At 45.3% G+C, this 19786-nt stretch overlaps 1 protein-coding gene across 11 annotated transcripts; it reads right to left on the bottom strand.

Moving 5' to 3' along the window:
• Nucleotides 1-1033: 1033 nt before the first annotated feature.
• Nucleotides 1034-18325, bottom strand: LOC103457122 (inverted formin-2-like). 11 transcript variants are annotated; one of them, XR_014085561.1, is made up of 26 exons: nucleotides 15723-16109; nucleotides 14886-15150; nucleotides 13201-13316; nucleotides 10880-11039; nucleotides 9086-9119; nucleotides 8874-9015; nucleotides 8274-8406; nucleotides 7718-8188; nucleotides 7507-7637; nucleotides 7362-7423; nucleotides 7170-7272; nucleotides 6767-6852; nucleotides 6509-6609; nucleotides 5968-6038; nucleotides 5774-5881; nucleotides 5633-5703; nucleotides 4415-4535; nucleotides 4176-4340; nucleotides 4006-4090; nucleotides 3773-3934; nucleotides 2375-2914; nucleotides 1760-1828; nucleotides 1640-1678; nucleotides 1442-1534; nucleotides 1286-1348; nucleotides 1034-1104 (listed from the first exon to the last, which is right to left on the bottom strand). XR_014085561.1 is itself a non-coding variant. In XM_081602390.1 (24 exons), the coding sequence occupies exons 2-23, from the start codon at nucleotides 15849-15851 to the stop codon at nucleotides 1287-1289; spliced, it is 3318 nt and encodes a 1105-aa protein (XP_081458516.1). In that variant the 5' UTR covers nucleotides 15852-15872; nucleotides 18184-18325; the 3' UTR covers nucleotides 1034-1104; nucleotide 1286. The 11 variants fall into 11 exon arrangements, 6 of the variants coding, with proteins under 6 accessions (XP_081458516.1, XP_081458515.1, XP_081458514.1 ...); XR_014085559.1 differs by having other exon boundaries at nucleotides 1640-1828; XR_014085560.1 differs by having other exon boundaries at nucleotides 1442-1678.
• Nucleotides 18326-19786: the final 1461 nt, after the last annotated feature.

Below are 19786 nucleotides of genomic sequence, written 5' to 3'. Positions count from 1 at the left end.
CAAAAACACAAAAACATGTAAATATGTTTCATCTAAAACGAAAAACTCTTTTGTTCCTCAGTTTTCAGTCATATTTACATGTTTATCTCCCCATCATTCATTTTTATTTTAAACCTTTCAAATATTTTTTTGTAAAATCAACTAGTGAATATTGACAGTGATTGTTTTTAATTCCAGACATTTATATTTGCAATATTTTCTTGACATTTTCATGAATAAATAAATCACTTCATAAAGTAAAAGTTAAATTAAAAGCCAAATATGTATCTATAAAACATAAATGTAAAAGATAGTTTACATAAGGATATGATGCACAAATAATAAAAAAACCCAGAAATAAATATGTGGTTAAAATATCACAAAATAAAATAAGATTCTTAAAATAAAATCTATAAATCTAATAAATCTGGTATTTATTAATTTTATGTATAAAATATGATACAGAAATGCATAAATTGATAAACTACATTTATTTTTCTTGATTTAAAGTCAAGTTATATTAGTGAAGTAAATTTTAATTAGAAATAAAACAGGATAAAGTTTACCATAACCCATATATACTTATCCAAATCTTGATTCTAGGAAATGTAATTAATCCCCATAAGAAAGACGTGGAGACGAGTTTAATGCAAAGATTATATAAATATTTATTTATCGTTTCACATTACTGGTTCCACAAATTTAACATTTAATTTTGTGTCTTTTTAGCGTAAAACATCCAGAGGAATGTGAAAATCCTGATCAGACCTGAAATCCTGCAGATTTAAACCATCAGACGGAGTTTTATTGTGACAGGCTGCAGGACAGGAAGTTAAATGCAGTAACAGGAAATGGAGGTCACTCCCACATTTTATCACGTCTGAGTTCAACGTCTGGTTTTACCCAGAATTCCCTGATCTGAGATCTGATCTTCAACCAATGAAACCAGGGCAAATCGGAGGCCCCGCCCACATCCGCTCACCTGGCTGCTCAGGTAACCTGCATCAGCACGTCGACGCTCACCGAACCAGAAACCAGAAGACCTACTCTCTGCTCTCAATGCACAGTTTTTATTCCGTTTCAGATCTTTCCTGTTGCCACGGAGACGGGTCCTCCTCCGCTCACCTGGAATCACAGAAGAAGAAACGCAGTAAGTCACGGCAGCGTCCAGATGTCATTCCCTGACCGGCCAGGCTGAGGCGACGCGCCACCAGCCAGAAGCTTGAAACGGAAAATCTCGACGTAGAAAAACAAAAAAATAAATAAGATGACGTCACAACCAATGACATCACACACCTGGACTCACCTCACTGCACAACGCATCCTCTCTTCTGCTTGGGGCTTTGGGATCCGACGCCGTCATGGAGTCCTGCAAACAAAAAGGGACGACCTGATTGGTCGGTTTGTGGCTGAACGGAACAGTTTGGGGTTGTTTTTTTTTAGTTCAGAGATTAATCTCAACATTTCTGAGTTTCTTCTAGAAAATGCTCTCAGGACTCGTCCCTCTGGAGCCTCTGGACACCGCTGGTCTGCAACCTTTTACAGGAGGCCTGGTCTGCGTGTTTTAATCAGACATTACAGGATTTGGTGTTAGTCGGATCTTCATTCAGCAGATTTTCTAACATTTGTTACGAAGCAGCTGATTGGCTGAGAGGAGAACCTTTGACATGTTTGGTCCTCAAACCCGATTCAGAAAGAGCTGGAGGTGACATGCAGAGACGTGGAATCACTGACGGGATTATTTGGGATTAAAAGAGGTTCTGTCTGAGTCGGGTTCTACCTCGGGTGAGGCGCGGACGGGTTCAGGCCCGGGAGGAAACCAGACCCACATCCTCTGCGTTTGTCCCGGCTTGTTAACATATTGACACAATAACATGAACAGTGAAATTCAGACGCATAGAAACATAAACATGGCAGTAATCAGGACTCAATGACAGAAAGTCAAGCTGTTATGCTAGCTGAAGCAGCAATAGGCAGGGGAGGGGATCTGCTTTGTTGTATGTTAGAAAATACTTGAAAATAAATGAGTTTGAAGTTTTGCTACTCTGTCAGACTGGGGGTAAGCTAAGTGTGCTAAACGTCTTCAAAGATAAGCTAGAAATGATCCAGTAGGATCAGAGGAAGTGACCGGCGGGTCATGCAGAGCCGCGGCTAGCGGCTGAAAAGCTGCCTGGACTCGAGTCTTCAGAGCCTCGAACACCTAAACCGCTAAAGTCTGAAGCACGAGCCTCCATCTGTGCAGGCCAAAGGCTCTCTGGCTGAAGCTCCAGTCTTCACCAGCAGGGGGAGACACTTGCACCACAAATACAAGCTGCTGTTGCAGATTAAGGTTGTGTCGGTTGCCATGCCAACAGGGCAGAAACCCTTCATCTCGGCTGCTCGGTCGTTTCTGTACCTTTTGGACGGGTCTTGTGCGTTCTCCTGCTCGGACTCTCGTTTGGATTTTTGCCGTTCTCCAGTCCGATTCCTATCACTTCTGACGAGGAGATGTACTCAAAGTCCGACCCATCCGCCGCGCTCAGGCTGTTCCGGACTCTGCTCGGTGCCGGACGCTCTGCGCCGGGCTGGACTCCCTTCAGTCCTGAGGAACTTTGGGTTTCCAGACCCGAGTCCTTTAAAGACTCCTGACGCCTGCGCCTGGTCTCCTCTGCAGGTCCAGCGGGAACGGCTGCAGGCGTTTGTGGGTTCTGGTTCTTTGGCGGTTCTGCTGACCTGGGATCAGGACTCGTTCCAGAGGGCCAGGCCGTCGCAGATTGGTTGGAAGTGCCAGGAGTTTGGACCGCCTCCAACGGCTTCTTTGATTGGCTGGAGCTTCCTGGATGGGAGGGCGGATCCTCCTGGATTGAGGTCATTCCAGATGTCTTCTGTGATTGGCTACAGAGAGGGGAGTCGGGGTCCTCGACGGCCTTTGACCTCCGTATGGTCCCGGGACGCGCTGAAACACAACAATGGCTCCAGATTTAGAGCTGAAGATCCAACAGGACGTCGCTGTTTAGTTAGCGCCCAGCTAAAGACACGTTGACTCATGACCTCACGCCCCCAACTTCCTGCTGGAGGGCAAAAAGCTGCTGGCTAACAATGACTAGCATTGGTGTTAGCTGATAAGTTGTCAACATAATGGGGTGAACCTGAAATGAACGCCTGATATTTAAAAGGAAAAGGGACGCAGGGCTTTAACTGTCAACACAACGACAACTAGATACGGTCAAAAAAAAGTTTTAATAAAAAAAAAGCAAATGAGAGCAAAGTAGCTCAGCTATGCTAGCCTGACCATGACAACTTTAGCATGTAGATGTGCTGCAGAATTCATTGTGTTGAGTTCAATTAAAAAACAAAACAAGCGTCGACCCAGAGACCAACTGACGGATCATCTGTAGAGCAGGAGTTTAAATCGGCTAATCAAGCGCTGCTGTTAGCTTAGCCAGTAGCAGCGGTGGCTAGTCTACCACAGCGACGACTCATGAATAACGTCAGAACAAACATAAAGCCAGAAAACAATAATTCAACGGATAAAAAGCGGCAAATGTTTGCTTGTTTTTTGGTGTTGAATCCTGATGCATTAGTGGAGCTGTTGTCAGTCAGTTGCTATGGAAACAGGTCTGTTCGCAGCGTATGATTAGTTCTGAGTTATTCTTTAAGGGTTTTTCTCGTTATTTTCGGCGGCGGCTCTGAATCTCCTGGTTTCATCTAGCTAACGGTTTTACTGCAGCAGCGCCGCTGGGGATGGAAAATAATCGTCTTTCTTCCCTCCATCGTCGTTCGCATGCGCGACATGTCGGGATGTAAACCATACCGTGCACCGTGTCTGCGGGAACAGGAAGTGACCCCCGGCGCTGCCCCCTGCTGCCCCTGCGGGACGGCGTTCTGGTCTTCTTCAGGGCGTGGCCCTTCCGGATCTCGGCCATCAGGTGGTCGATGATGCAGCCGTCGTCCTGCTGGTTCACCTCCCTCCTGACTGCAAGGCGAGCATCGGTCAGCCATCGGTCTTCTCTGATTGGCCAAGGCGCTGCTGGAGGCGGGACTCACCCATCCTGCTGGAATCTCCTTTCAGCTGCTTCTCCTCCTCTCTTTTCTTCCTCTTCTTCTCCAGCTCTCTCCGGTTTTCGTTCTCCTGTCAGGTAAAAACGACCCGGATGTTTTGTTTCGTGATGATGTCATCCTGATGATGTCAGAAGCACCTGTGATTGGCTGCTCACCTTGAGGGCTTTGAGGAACAGCCCTCTGAAGGTCTTGATGATCCCAAAGAGGTCGTCGAGGCAGAAGGTGCCGACGTCTTCGCACAGGTAGTCCGCCAGGTCCCGCCTCCTGTCCTCCACAGAGGTCATGACCTTCTGCAGCTGCTCACACACCTGCAGGCTCTCCTGGAGGAAAAGGAAAACCGTCACGATGCGAGCGAGACGAGGCGACGACGAGGGGGCGGGGCCTGACGACTCACCTGGATGGCAGACAGGTACTGCTCCTTTATGTCCTCAGAGGAAAAGGAAACTTTCTTCTCAGAGCTTTTGAGCCGTTTGGACAGAGAGTAGTACTCAGACTGGATGGACTCCATGTTCACCCTGCAGCCAGAACAGGAGAGTTCAGTCCAGTTCAGTCCAGTCCAGTTCAGTTCAGTCCAGTTCAGTCCAATTTACTCCAGTTCAGTCCAATTTACTCCAGTTCAGTTCAGTTCAGTCCAGTTCAGTTCAGTTCAGTTTACTCAAGTTCAGTCCAGTTCAGTCCAATTTACTCCAGTTCAGTCCAGTTTACTCAAGTTCAGTCCAGTTTACTCCAGTTCAGTCCAGTTCAGTTTACTCAAGTTCAGTCCAGTTCAGTCCAATTTACTCCAGTTCAGTCCAGTTTACTCAAGTTCAGTCCAATTTACTCCAGTTCAGTCCAGTTCAGTCCAGTTTACTCCAGTTCAGTCCAGTTTACTCCAGTTTACTCCAGTTCAGTCCAGTTCAGTCCAGTTTACTCCAGTTCAGTCCAGTTTACTCCAGTTCAGTCCAGTTTACTCCAGTTCAGTCCAGTTCACTCCAGTTTACTCCAGTTCACTCCAGTTTACTCCAGTTTACTCCAGTTCAGTCCAGTTCAGTCCAGTTCAGTCCAGTTCACTCCAGTTCAGTCCAGTTTACTCCAGTTCAGTCCAGTTTACTCCAGTTTACTCCAGTTCAGTCCAGATGAGAGAATTAATTGTAAATCAGGGTTTTCAATGTTTTCAGCCTGGGACCATCTACTGGTCAGCTACACAGACAACACAGCTGCCTAAATAACTAGCTACCTACATAGCTACACAACTAGATAGCTACTTAACTAGGTAGATAACTAGCTACCTACATAGCTACACAACTAGATAGCTACTTAACTAGGTAGATAACTAGCTACCTACATAGCTTGATATCCAATTTGTAAGATAATTAGATAGTTTTTCACTAGGCACTCAGTGCAATAATAGTTTTTTATACAAATGGTTCACTAATCTGCTGCCACAAACTAACCGTGTTTTTACATCAACACTCGTTTAATTCGCTCATTAATGGAGAGGATTTTTGTCTAAAATAGATTTAATGCCTGATTTTGTTACATGTTAATCTCCCAGGATCATAATGACACCATGACCTCCGTTTGAAATGGAAATTAATTTCTTTAAAGTGAATAAATCAGCTGGTCTGTTTACCCAGAAGCCTTTTCACAGATCTGCAGGTCGTCAGGCAGGCTGAGCAGGTCCGGATGGTTCTCCTCCACCTCCTGGGGTCAGATTAAAGTCTCAGGTTATGTAATCCGTGTCCAGCATGAGCAGAGCGCCCCCTGCCTGTACCTCCAGGATGTGGTGCAGCAGCGTGATCCTGGACTTGTTGGCTTTAGTTTCAGTCAGTCGGAGCAAAGTGCAGATTTTAAAGCCGTCAGCGTTCCCAGTGTGAGTTCCCTGAAGCAAAAGGATTAAACGACAGCAGATTACAGCCGATTGTTCACCTGGATTACGTCGTGTGTACGGAAGCAGAAAGCGGTTACATAGTTGAGGAAGTTCCCGACGCTGAGGATGAGTTTGCAGAAGCTGGGCAGGCGGCAGCTCTCCCTCACACCTGAACACACCAAACATCACCATTTCACACGGAGAAAAAGCATCTGGGTCAAAATCATCAGGGTAAATATGACTGAACACGACGGAAACATCAAATCTCTACAAGCCTTTTGGTTTGGTGCAAATGCAGGAGCTTGTTTTTCATTAATTCCCTAAAATTGATGAAAAAGTTTTAGTTGCACCGGCAGACTAACGTGGGAAAAATATCTCGCTATAAATGAATTTATCTAAAACTTTTAAAATCAGTTTTAAGGAATTATTTACTGAACATCAGCTCCCATGTTTGCTGAAACGTGAAGTTGGTCAAATGTCCTGAGAAACTGGAGCAAAAGTTTCTTCCCGTCTGAATCTGAACTCTGGTTGTTCACATGAACACCAGGGGGCGCCACATCGCTAACTGCAGCCCTATGCAGAACTCTTCTTCAGGTGTTTTCAGGTTTTAATGTGTGTGTAGATTCTGTTGATACAGACTTTGGCAGGCCCGGTCCAGAAGTTCGGCTTTGGGTTTCAGAGTCTCCAGCGCACAGCTGCTCTCTTCACACAGCAGCATGCACTCGATCCTCAGCGCGTAGCTGCACACACACACACACACACACACACACACACACACACACACACACACACACACACACACACACACACACACACACACACACACACACACACACACACCTGTCAGGCGTGCAGGTGAATCATTACTTCAGCAGACAGGTGGCGCTGTCCTCTTACCTGGGCACGTTCAGCAGCTGCAGGTAAAACTGATCCACTGACGCCATCTTGTCTCTGTCTTCCTGGTGGGACTTCAGGTTTTCTATCTGAGGACGGACAGGTGAGACAATCAGGTGAGGCGTCAAACAGCGTGTGGACAAGTAGAGGGACATTAAAGGTGGAGGTCAGGTAAGCAAAGCCCCGCCCCCTGACCCAATCTGAAAGCTTCCTCTGAAGCGTGTTAACGACTTCCTGTCAAAAAGGAACTAGCGACAAATATAGACTTATTTTAAAGTTCAGACTTTTTTCCCCCCCTAAAAAATTGACTATCAAGAAACTTTTTCAAACAGTGAATAACACAAATGTAACTAGCGACAAAGCAGCGATTCGTTATGGCTCAGGTCAGCGCCTGCTGAACTCTGACCTCGTGTTTCTCTGGAAGCAGTTTGACCAGCTGTTTGAGGATTTCCACATCGAACTTGGACCGGTCTCCGTTCTGGACCAGAGACACAAACTCCTCGTGGGAGCTTCAGCAGAGACAGAGCAGAAGAATCGATCAACGACTGAAAACCAGGAAGTGCAACCAAAGGAGCGATCCTATTGGCCGGCGCCTCACCATCTGAACTGCTTCAGGAAGATGTTGAGGTTCAGGCTTTTCTTGGCGTCAATGAAGGAAATCTGTGGACGAGGAGACGACAGAGACAACGGGTCAGACAGACGATGCCTTCAGGACCACAGAACCTGCACCGACGTTTCTCCACCTCTTTGGACTCCGTTCTGGTCTTGGTTCTGGTTTTGGTCTCAGTGGGAGGCAGACTGAAGAGCTGCTCGATGCTGCAGTAATCTGGTTCCACCGATTCCGACGATGACGATGTCCAGAGAGACTGATGATCTGTGGACAGACAGAGAGTCCAGAACCTGACCGGGTCCAAACAGCTCAGAGTTAAGGTGGGAGAACGTCCACTGGCTCACCGGTTACCACTCTGGACGGGAGTTTCTGCCAGTTCAGCTTCTTCATCCGCAGGGAGGGGCAGGGGGCGGGGCTTGAGTGGTGGGCGGGGCTAAAGTAGGCGCTGCCTAAAGTCGGTGCTGAATGAGCGGCGATCATTTCCATTGGTGGAGGCGGTGGGATCCCCATGCCAGGTAAAGGTGGAGGCGGTGGAGGTCCGGCGCCTGGTAGTGGTGGAGGCGGAGGAGGCGGAGCTCCAATGCCAGGTAAAGGTGGTGGAGGAGGAGGAGGAGGAGGAGGAGGAGGAGGAGGTGGAGGACAACCGGCTGCAGGGGGCGGAGTCTGTTTCTCTGCCAACAGCTGTAATTGGTCAGAAGGGCAGCTGAGCGGTCGGGTCTGCACCGCCCTGTCCACCGTTCTGACCTTCTTATTGGATGACGGATGTTTTGGGGGGAAGAGCCGATCCAGCAGCGAATCACCGGGACCTAAATCAGCTGGAAACACATTCAGACACGCTTACATCCGGTCAGTGATCCCTCTGGACCCGCCTCCTGACCCAGAACCTGAAACCGGACTCACCGTTCTGGGCCAGCAGCGTGGCTCGATCGGTCAGCGCCTCCAGAGCCAGCCAGATGTCGTTTCTCTCTGGGTCCACCATCGACAAGGCCTGAAGGATGGACAGCAGCTGGACTGAGGATGGACAGCTGGACACCTGGACACAGAGACCATGGAGACGACGGTGAGACACAACCCGGTTCTTCACCTCGGTAACAACCAGGAACGGCCAATGGTCAGAACCGCTAGCCGAAAAGTTAGCCACGCTAGCCAAAAAGTTAGCCACGCTAACCCTAATGCACTTATCACAAAATAAGTTCTAATGCTACAGTGCGATGCTAATGCTAAACTGCTATATCAACATGGTAATTAGCAGAAGCTAATGCTAATGATTTGGGCACATTTCCGCTAATGGCGGAGCTAATTTTTAGCTTAGCACTTTTGCTAATTTTGAAAACATTTAGCACATTGAGCTTAAAGTTTAGTTATGAACTGCTGAAAATTATCCAATTATTTAGAGGTTTATTCATGCTCTTATTTTGAAGAACCTCCTGGAGAAATTTCTTTGAGGTTTCCGAAGAGGAACGTTGTTATTTTGTGGGTGAGGAAGAGGAGCGGACCGACCTTGGTGAAGAGCAAACTGAAGACTTCCTGGTGGTTGCTCATGTCGATCCCGCCGTACAGTCTCTCCATCTCCTCTTCGTCGTCCGCCATGGAGTCTTCGAACGCATCGCACTGGATGTTGAGGTCCATGTCCTCCGTCTCTCTGGAGACGGACGCAGAGACGTCACAACGCCGCCGGACTCTGGTTATGGAAGCCATGCAGAAACATTTACCTCAGCTTGGGGAGCAGATCCAGCAGCTGCAGCCCTGAAACACAGCGAGCGTCATGGTGAGACTCAGAGCTTAGAGTCCAACGCACCCAACACGTCCAGCACGTCCAACACGTCCAACGCCTTTGGACCAGATCAAAACGCTCCAGCAGTCCGGTTAGCAGTGACAGGACCAGACTGGCAGGCGGCGATGGCATCGTTTGAATTTGAACCGTTCCGGTTCATCTGCACAGTTTAAACTCATCAACTTTCATTCTAGGAGTTTTTTGCCTTTTACGAACTTCACTTGTTTCCATGGTTACAGTTTCAGGTATATAAATATCAGACATATGAGCTTAAATATAAATGCTATAAATCCTCTTTACATTTTGGCCGGAGACGTTGATTTTTAAAAAGCTGATGAAAACATAACGAATCGCATCAACTGAATCATCTGCATCACACGCGGCGATTACGTTTAAAAATAGACAATAATCCATGAAGCTGATCAATGTCAACTTCTGAATTCAATTACTGTAAAAACATCTTTGTAAAAATTGTTTTGCTAAGTTTTCTGGCATTTAGCAAATAGAAATAATTTTATCAATTCTGACCAAAAACAAGAAAAGTTTGGACCGATTTGATTGCAGATGGTGAAATAAAAACATGTCCGTCTTTCTTTGACTTTTCAAACTCAAATTTTCCAGTTTTTTTTCCCCATAGAAAATTTGCTGGTCCTTTTTTTTAAATTCCTTTTTTAACTGTTGAATGTAAAACCTGAGATCAGCGAAAGGCCAAAGAAAACGTCTGAAACCTGAGAACATGTGGAGGATGTTCTGATCCACTGGAGAGACAGAAAAGCTCAGAATGAGTCTCAACTTGCTCTGAGATGAACTCATGATGTTTCAGAGTCGCATCTGGAGCGTCGAACATGATCCACCTGGATCCATCATTAAAAACTTATAAAACTCGCCTGAACCTGATAACGGGAGAATTTTCCACAACTGTGGTATGTCTGAAATGTCTGAGCTTGTTGTGCCTGTTCCCCTCCTGGCCTGTGGGGGCGCTGCACTACCGAAGGAAACAACATGAAAACCGCTGAGCGCAACTTCCTTCTTTCTTGGAAACAAAATGGAGGCGTCAGATTTTTTCTTTTTGTCTCTGGCTCAAGACCACGACTCATTTCTCCTGCTAGCGCTAGGCTAGCACGTTTGTTTTGGTAGCATTTACCCAGAATGCCCTGCGCTGTAGTCCACTTCCTGCTCTAAACTGTTCAGAACCGAACTGGATGAAACGGAACTAAACCAAAACAAATAAAATGGATTTAAATTGAATTAAGCCAAACTGAATCAGATGAAACAGAATCAGTTCTGTTGGTGAACTGAACCAAATAGAACTGATCATCTTCATTGATCTCCAGCCGTTTATTAAACTTTACATGAACGAAGCTCCCATCACTACCAAACGTTTTACATCTTTACGTTGAATCATTTTTTACTTCTTCGACTCCGATAGTTTATTTTCTGGAAGTGATTCATTCCAGGACTAAAGAATCTTTGTGTGTAATTTTGTTTCAGACCACAGATTTTAAAACTTCTAATTTAATGAGAGTCATAAACGTTTTATAATTATTATAAAACCACAGCCTGGTTTCATAAACAAACCGACTGGCATGAACCTTACAAGTCGTCTCTGCTCTGTTGGCTACAGAGAAAGTTTTATTTCTGCTCCCAGCCAATCATATTTCTGAATAAAACTAATGCTGATTGGCTGAGGAGCACTAAGCTCCGCCCATCTGAGGCCTCTGCTGGTTCGTACCGATGAACTCCTGTCTGAGTCGCTGTCTCTTGCGCAGGTCTTCCTGTCCCAGGAGGAGGACGTTGATGACGGCCATCATGGCGACCATGTAGGGGGCGCTGTCAGTGGCCTGCAGTTCGTTCATGATGACGCTGAAGCGATACTGCTGCTTCCTCAGAGTCTGGAGGCAGAGACACGAACACGTCAGATTCAAAACGACCCAATCGGATCCAAAAACGTCCGAATCGGATCCAAAAACGTCCGAATCGGATCCAAAAACGTCCGAATCGGATCCAAAAACGTCCGAATCGGATCCAAAACGTCTGAATCGGATCCAAAAACGTCCGAATCGGATCCAAAACGTCCGAATCGGATCCAAAAACGTCCCAATCGGATCCAAAAACGTCCGAATCGGATCCAAAAACGTCCGAATCGGATCCAAAAACGTCCCAATCGGATCCAAAAACGTCCGAATCGGATCCAAAACGTCCGAATCGGATCCAAAACGTCCGAATCGGATCCAAAAACGTCCCAATCGGATCCACAACGACCCAATCGGATCCAAAACGGCCGGATTAGACCAAAATGATTTAATCAGTGACGGGATCTGTTCAGACTCTACGGAGGTCAACTGGGGCCAAAATGTTCGCTCAAAAGAAGAAAAAAAAACTGATAAAAAAAAATAAAATAATCGAAACTGAAATTATTTTTAAGCTGGAAAGAAAAAAACATTTGAAACAAAAAAAAATTGAACTTGAGAAACAAACTGAAAATGAAGATCTTAAACTAAACAATTAATTTGAAACTGAAAAATGTATAGGAAACTTAAAAGCTAGTTTGAAATTTAAAAAAAGTTTAAAACTGAAAAAATTATAAACTGAAAAACTAAAATATTTTAAACAAAAAGTTTTGAAATTGAAAAAAAAAAAAAATTAACTGAAAATAAAAATTTGAAACTGAAAAAAAATGTTAAAAACTACTTTTCAGATTCAATGGGTTTTTTTTCAGTTTCAGACATTTTTTCTGTTGAACAAGCTTTATGGCCCTGATCTCTCTCCGTAGGCCTGCTGTGCCCAGCTGAACGGACAGAGGAAGCAGAGAGCAGCTCCGTTTCCCGCTCAGGGTTTGGGCGGGTCAGAACCGGTCAGTCTTATCTGCTGCTACGCCACGATCCCGCTGACAAAGCAGCGATGAAACGGTGACATCAGCAGAACGACTCGCCTTGCAACGACACCAAACCCGAACCAAAAGAACATTTCTGTGACGTTTATTTTCACCAGAAAAACTCCTGGAGGCTCTGAACTGACCGACTGCATGCTGGAAAACCAGCAGCACAGAAATACGCTAAAAACATTTCCACCGACGTTTATCCTTCCACTCAACTTTCTACCAAAATACTTTCTCGTCAGTAGGCTTCCTCATGACCATTACATCAGTTTCATTGGAGCTAAACAGTTTATCAGGAAATCAGTAATATTCTGATTTCCTGATAAACTGATGTTTGGGTCGTTCTTCACTTAAAAAAATAACAAATCAACGGTAAATTAAGTTTTAACTATATTTACACTTTAAAACTTTCTGGTGCGAATAAGAAGCTGAAAGTTACACTGTCAAAAATTATCAGCAATAGTTTGGGTTATTTAGAGGAAAAAGCCATAAGTTCATCAAATTATTAATTCATAACTTGATTAAATATTTAATTTGGATAGTTTAGTTCAGTTCAGTTTAGTTTTGATGTCAAGCAGGAGTTTATATAGAAGTTATCAAGACCCAGCTTTTATTTTGATGGTCCACTTCCTCTTATTGGCAAGTTAATTTGCTCAATAGCTCTACATCTAGATCCAACTAGCTAAATATTTAGCTACATCTGTGCTATGTATTTGCTAAATATTTAGCTAAACTATTTAGTTCTGAGGCTAACTATTTAGCTCCAATGAAACTGTTTAGCTTGGAGCTAAATAGGTAGGTTGTTAGATATTTAGCACCTAGCTAAATATTTAGCTAGCTGACTAGCTATGTATTTAACTAGTCAGCTAGCCAAATATTTAGCTACATCTGTGCTATATATTTAGCTTGCTTGATAAATATTTAGCTAAACTATTTAGTTCTGAAGCTAACTATTTAGCTCCAATAAAACTGTTTAGCTTGGAGCTAAATAGGTAGGTTGTTAGATATTTACTCAAGTTATTGCTGTTAATTTTTGCCTGTATAACTTTACGAACATCACCGATCCGTGAAGGAGGTTTAAGCTGGTTAGCGATGTTTAGGATGGAAACATCAGCGGGGTTGAGAGGCGGATCGGAACCAGAGGAAGCAGGAAACTCGGCGTGTCGGTGGCGAACCTTGTAGTTCTCGAAGGCGTCCAGGATCAGGCTGCAGCCCTGGGGGTCGAAGAGGGCGAGCGCCGCCAGCAGCTCGAACACCTGCATCTTCACCATCACGTTGGACGTGTCCAGAGCTGCAGGAGGACACATGGACAGGAGGTCAGAGGGCAGCGGCTCGGTCCGCCAGCAGGCCGGCGCCGGGTCGGGTCGGCCCCATGTTGGCGCCAATCAGAGGAACGAGACGCATTAAGAGAGTAAATCAGTCAGTTGGTGCAGAAATCTCCACTGGTTACAGTTTTATTGCGGTTGGAACCGAAGCAGTCCGGTCTCAGTCCTGACCGGTCCCCTGACCCGCTCTGCACCGAGCCCTGACCGGTCCCCTGACCGGTCCCCTGACCGGTCCCCTGACCCGCTCTGCCCCGGGCCCTGACCGGTCCCCTGACCGGTCCTCTGACCCGCTCTGCACCGGTCCCCTGACCGGTCCCCTGACCGGTCCCCTGACCTGCTCTGCACCGAGCCCTGACCGGTCCCCTGACCGGTCCTCTGACCCGCTCTGCACCGGTCCCCTGACCGGTCCCCTGACCTGCTCTGCACCGAGCCCTGACCGGTCCCCTGACCGGTCCTCTGACCCGCTCTGCACCGGGCCCTGACCGGTCCCCTGACCCGCTCTGCACCGAGCCCTGACCGGTCCCCTGACCGGTCCTCTGACCCGCTCTGCACCGAGCCCTGACCGGTCCTCTGACCCGCTCTGCACCGAGCCCTGACCGGTCCTCTGACCCGCTCTGCACCGAGCCCTTCTGTAGCTCCGTCTCTAGATTAATCACATCTGAGGTATGAAATGTTCACGGTAACGACTCCGTTCATCTTTCAACATTCTGCCAAGTTCTGATTCCTTCCTAACCTCACGATTCGGCTCGTTTCCCTTCATCCAACAGAACCAAATATTCAGCAGAGCGAATCCTCCCTCTGTCACCACGTAGGAAAAGTTTGGTGGAAGGAGGATAATGGAGGGGTTCCCTTAGCTTCAGTAAAATGAATGTTTCAGATGGTTTTATGAGGTTTGATGGAACCGTTTGGACTCTTCTCGTTCAGAACAGAAACTCTGGATTGTTTTAAAGCCGCGTCACAAAAATCATTAAATCAATTTATCAAATATTCAAACTGGAGATAAAAGCCCAGAAAGCTTCCAGAACCAGAAGACGGGAACTTTAAACCGGATCAGAACGATGAGCAGAAACGTTCCTCGGTTTTATCCAACAGCTGATTTCACAGCCACTTCCTGCTTCCTGTTTCCTACTTCTGGGAAACAGGAAGCAGGAACCAGGGAAAAGTTCAGGCTGGGAACAACTGAACTGGACCAGAACCAGAACCAGAACCAGGACCAAGACTGGAACCAGGACCAGGACTGGAACTGGGATCAGGACCAGGACCAGAACCAGGACCGGAACCAGGACTGGAACCAGAACCAGAACCAGGACCAGGACCAGGACCAAGACTGGAACCAGAACCAGGACCAAGACTGGAACCAGAACCAGTCAGATGAACCGACCCGTTTCCTCTGCATGGATCTCATGAGGGCAGAAATGTTACAGAGCTGCATTCTTGAAGCGCCGCAGCTGCAGGTTGTCATGGCAACCAACAGGTTGAGCTGCTTCCTGATGGTATCGGACCCGCAGCAGGCGGAACCGGGCGGCGGCACCCACCCTGGGCCAGGGTCCGGATGTATCCCTCCTCGTTGTCCAGGATGAAGTCGAGTCCGGCGGACGAGTTCATGACGCTGCGGATGCACGACACGCAGGTGAGCTGCAGCAGCGTGTCGGCGATGCGGGCGCAGCCGCGGCCCGACAGCCGCTCCAGCGCCGCCATCAGCAGGTCCAAACCCTGCAGCTCCAGGAACTGGACCATCCACGACTCGTCGCTCTTCTCCAGGCGCCGCCGCAGACCCGAGTAGTTCACCACGGTGGGAACCTGCAGGCGACACGCCGCCGCAGCGATGAGCTCATCAGGGCTACGGCTGAAACGATTAATCGATTACTGAAATGATCAACTAATTCAGTAATCGATTAATCGTTAAGCTACATGGAGCCTTAGCCTTCCTGGGTTCAGGAAGTCAAACTCAGAATGAATTACAGTCATCAAACGATTAATCGTGATTAATCTATTGTTGAAATTAATCGTTAACTAATTTAGAAATCGATTAATCGTTAAGCTCTATGGAGCCTTGGCCTTGTCTGGTTCCAAAACAAACCAGGAAGTCAAATTCTGATGGAATTAAAACCATCAATCTCAGTCATTATTAATCATTTATTGAAATGATCATCAACTAATTCAGTAATCGATTAATCGTTAAGCTACATGGAGCCTTAGCCTTCCTGGGTTCAGGAAGTCAAACTCGGAATGAATTACAGTCATCAGACTCAGGCGATTAATCGTGATTAATCTATTGTTGAAATTAATCGTCAACTAATTTAGAAATCGATTAATCGTTAACTGGAGCATCGCCGCCTGGAGGAGGTCGTTGCCATGGTGATGGCTCCTACCTGCAGCAGGCGGATGCACAGCTCCGGGTCGGCGTTCTCCAGGTTGGCCTCCAGCGACCCGTCCGGGTCGTCATCAGGACCTCTGGTTACTCGCCCCTTCACCGCGTCCCATCTGGTTCTGGACGCCATGACGACGGGATTCTGCAGAATCTGAGCAAAGTTCATCAATCTGTCAGATTAAACGAACGGGGAGACGAGGAATAAACTGATTTCAGCTCCATTGGGAATTAATCTCCGTTTTCTGCTCAACACGCCTGGAACCGTCAGTCACTGCTGACCCGTGACCCGGTTGGATCTGAGGAATCCAGATCAATGAGTCTCTTTGTTGTTCGGCCTCCAGAACCGGGCCCAGCTGCAGCTCGGTTCTGAACAGCAACAGGAGTTCTGGTTCTGATCCGACCCTCAGCGTCATGCTCCATGTCTCCCCGCCTCAGATTCTTACAGGGAAACACAGATTGCAGCAATAATTTCTGGAGGAGGTTGGGAAACACTGAATTCCTCTGCACTGAGGTGTGTGTGTGTGTGTGTGTGTGTGTGTGTGTGTGTGTGTGTGTGTGTGTGTCGGGTGGAGACATTCCTCCATGACAGACGGGTGGAGCTCAGATTCCTGAGATGAAGGCAGCAGGTCAGATTGAGCTTCTGATGAAATATTTTAGTTATTATCAGGAAACGATGAAAAACATGACGACGTCTGTTCAGGTCGATCTTTACAGCCTCTAGAAGTGTCTCTATAGAAAATCATTTAAATCATTAAAATATGACCAGGAAAAACACGAGACCTTTAATATCCAATTATAAAATATAAATTTATAGTTTAGGAACCATAAATATGAAGTAACATTTATAAACAGTGGCGTGTATTTCTGGGTCCAGAGCTGGAAAATGACCCAAAGGACAGAAAATCAGCACCAAAATGACTTTAGTCCACAGTGGTGAACATGCTAATGCGCTAACAGCAGAGCTAGTTTTTGCCTTCAGCTTTAGCGCTTCTGCTAACTGCTTCACTGAGAACCCCGTTGGTGAGGCGTTTAGCATTAGCTTCCACTAAATACAGTGTTAGTGTAGCGTTTTAGCATTAGCTTCCACTAAATACAGTGTTAGTGTAGCGTTTTAGCATTAGCTTCCACCAAATACAGTGTTAGTGAGGCGTTTTAGCATTAGCTTCCACTAAATACAGTGTTAGTGAGGCGTTTTAGCATTAGCTTCCACCAAATACAGTGTTAGTGAGGCGTTTTAGCATTAGCTTCCACTAAATACAGTGTTGGTGAGGCGTTTTAGCATTAGCTTCCACCAAATACAGCATTAGTGAGGCGTTTTAGCATTAGCTTCCACTAAATACAGCATTAGTGAGGCGTTTTAGCATTAGCTTCCACTAAATACAGCGTTAGAGAGGCGTTTTAGCATTAGCTTCCACTAAATACAGCGTTAGAAAGGCGTTTTAGCATTAGCAGGACATGTTTCTGATTAGCGCTTCAGGATTAGCGCAGCTGACTGAGGATCTGGGACGATGGAGGAGAATCCCCAGAACTTCGACGTGACGTCTCAACTCTATGACAGAATTAATTTCTGCATTTTTGTTTGACACCAAAATGGTTTCAGAATATTCTAGAAATAAAAACCTGGGGAGAAAACTAGTCCTAACAGCTCCTTCTGAGGTCAAAGGTCAGAACCAAAATCCAGCTGTGTTTTTCATTTAATCTGAGTGACTGCAGATGTTCTGGTTCTGTAGAAAACAACCAGAATCACGAAGACTACAGAATCACGAAACGCCCTAAACATCCCGGCATGATTCAGATCAAAACAGATTGTTAGACTGGTCTAGTCAAAGTCCAGACCTGAATCCAAGTGAGGAGAACCTGTAGATGTTCTCCATCTAACTGGGCGTCTCTGTCGCATGAATTCCCAATAAAAGAGTAAATATTAGATGGAACAACATGTGGGAAGTTAATGGGGTGTGAAAACTTTTTAAGGTGAGCTTTGGGACCCATATGGGTCCCACTCACACCGACTGTCCCCCGGGACGCTGACAGGACAGAAATCTGACTAAAATCACACAAACAAAGTTAAGATTGTGGGTTTAAAGTCCATGTTGACTCGAACTGATCGGTTAATCGAGCTGAAGGACCAAAGACAGAGTCCATAACGCCGGTTCCGATAACGCCGGAGTCCAGCAGCCTCCAATCAGAACCCTGAGAGTGATGAAGCTCTGCTCGCACCTGAGGAAACTTTACCTGAGTGTCGACAGGTAAAACAAAACAAAACATCCGGTTCTAACGGGACGGGATGCGGTTCGGTTCCGCTAAAACTTAGAGAAGTTCAGAAACAACAAACCAGGGTTTGGACTCAAACGGACCCAGCCGCGTTCTGCTCTAAAAACCCAAAACCAACCAGCAAAGCTCCCAGAAACCAGGAAGAACCGAGTCACCGAACCGAGCCGGTCGGAACCAGCGGGACTCCTTACCGTGAGGACCGCAGTTCGGCTGGGTCAGGATGAAGTCTGCGGTGGAAACGGAGCATCAGAATCACAGCAGCTGATCTGCAGGGACTCCGCCCTCGGTGGGCGGGGCCACGGGCCACGTGGCCGCGTCCACTGATCAGAGTGGACAATCTGTAATCAATAATCAATAATCTGCCCCGATCCGCAGGACGACGGGACTCAGTCTGGAGGAATAATGATGAAACCAGGAGCGATGCGGAGATCCTGGGGCCCCTGGGGCCTCAGGGGCCCCAGGGGCCCCAGGGGCCCCTCAGTTACTGATGTATAAACATTAAATATGTCCAGAATTTATTTCTTCATATTGACTTTAAAAAATGTAAGTAAAAATAAACACCCGAAACCACAAGCATCTGACGTTAAACCAGAGAAAACATTTCCTGTTTCAGGTCAGTTAGTTATTAAAATTATTTATTTTTACTGCTAATAATAGAATCTGACAGTTTTATTTATCAATGTCTTCAATATTATAACTTTACAATAATATTTGATAAATGAGAATGTGTTCAGATTGAAAATATCAGCAGAAATTAAACAAATACTTTTCATAAAACACACATTTCTGTATTTAATATGTTTTTTATTGGTCTAATGTGATGTTATGGTCTTAAATGTCATATTTTCATTACATAAAAGTAAGAAAATGATCATAATTAACAGAAATAAAGGCTTTAAAGCGTTCATCTTTGACGATGAATCCATGAAATAAATGGATTTTCAGTCATTTTCTGACTTATTGGAAGAAAACAGAAAAATATTTGATATATTATAAGATCCATAAATGATAATCTAGTGGAAAAAGAGCATGAAGTTAAAACTGCAAATGTTGTTTTGGATCAAAAATATAAAGTATATCTTTAAACTGTGTGAAAGTGTAGGACTTATAAATATAGTGAAAACATTTCAGAAATATATATATATTTTTCATATTATTGCAAAAAACCAACATTAAGCTTCTGTTTATGAGAATTTTATATAAATTAATATTAGAAAACTAATAAATTCCATTACATCAAATATTGAAAGTAAAAAAGTTTATTTTAAAAATGAATGCAGTTATGTTTAAATATGAGATTATTGTTACATTTAAACAGTTTATTAAGATCAAGTGATAAAAAATAAGTTTGATTTTAATATGAAATTATTATTTTGTATATTTTGGAAATAAAGTTCAATCAATTCAAATCACTTTATAGTAAAATGTACAGTTTTGATGGTCAAATGAAGAAAATAAAATATAGTTGGTATTAATTTATTGTGCATACGGTCATGAAAATGTATTCAGTAATTATTGAGAATAAAACAAATTTTTCACTTATGTTCAGTAAATAACTCGTTTGTGAATTAATGACTGAATTTCTATAATTAAAAGCATTTTATTGACCCCAAAGGGAAATTGAATGAGTAAATAAATGTGATTATTTGGTTAAATTCTACATCCTCTTGTTGCATCTATTTGTTTTATGAAGCGGAACCCGTTCCTGCCCACAGCATGATGCTGCCACCACCAGACTGCCCGGCTGGGACAGTTAAAGCCCGTCTGTCCTTCAAACGTAACGATGCTCATGAG

The sequence above is a fragment of the Poecilia reticulata genome, chromosome 21, assembly GCF_904066995.2.
Source record: "Poecilia reticulata chromosome 21, P_reticulata-male-v2, whole genome shotgun sequence".
NCBI lineage: Eukaryota > Metazoa > Chordata > Actinopteri > Cyprinodontiformes > Poeciliidae > Poecilia > Poecilia reticulata.
Note: the sequence above shows the minus strand (reverse complement) of the source record. Positions and strands in the feature narration are given on the sequence as shown.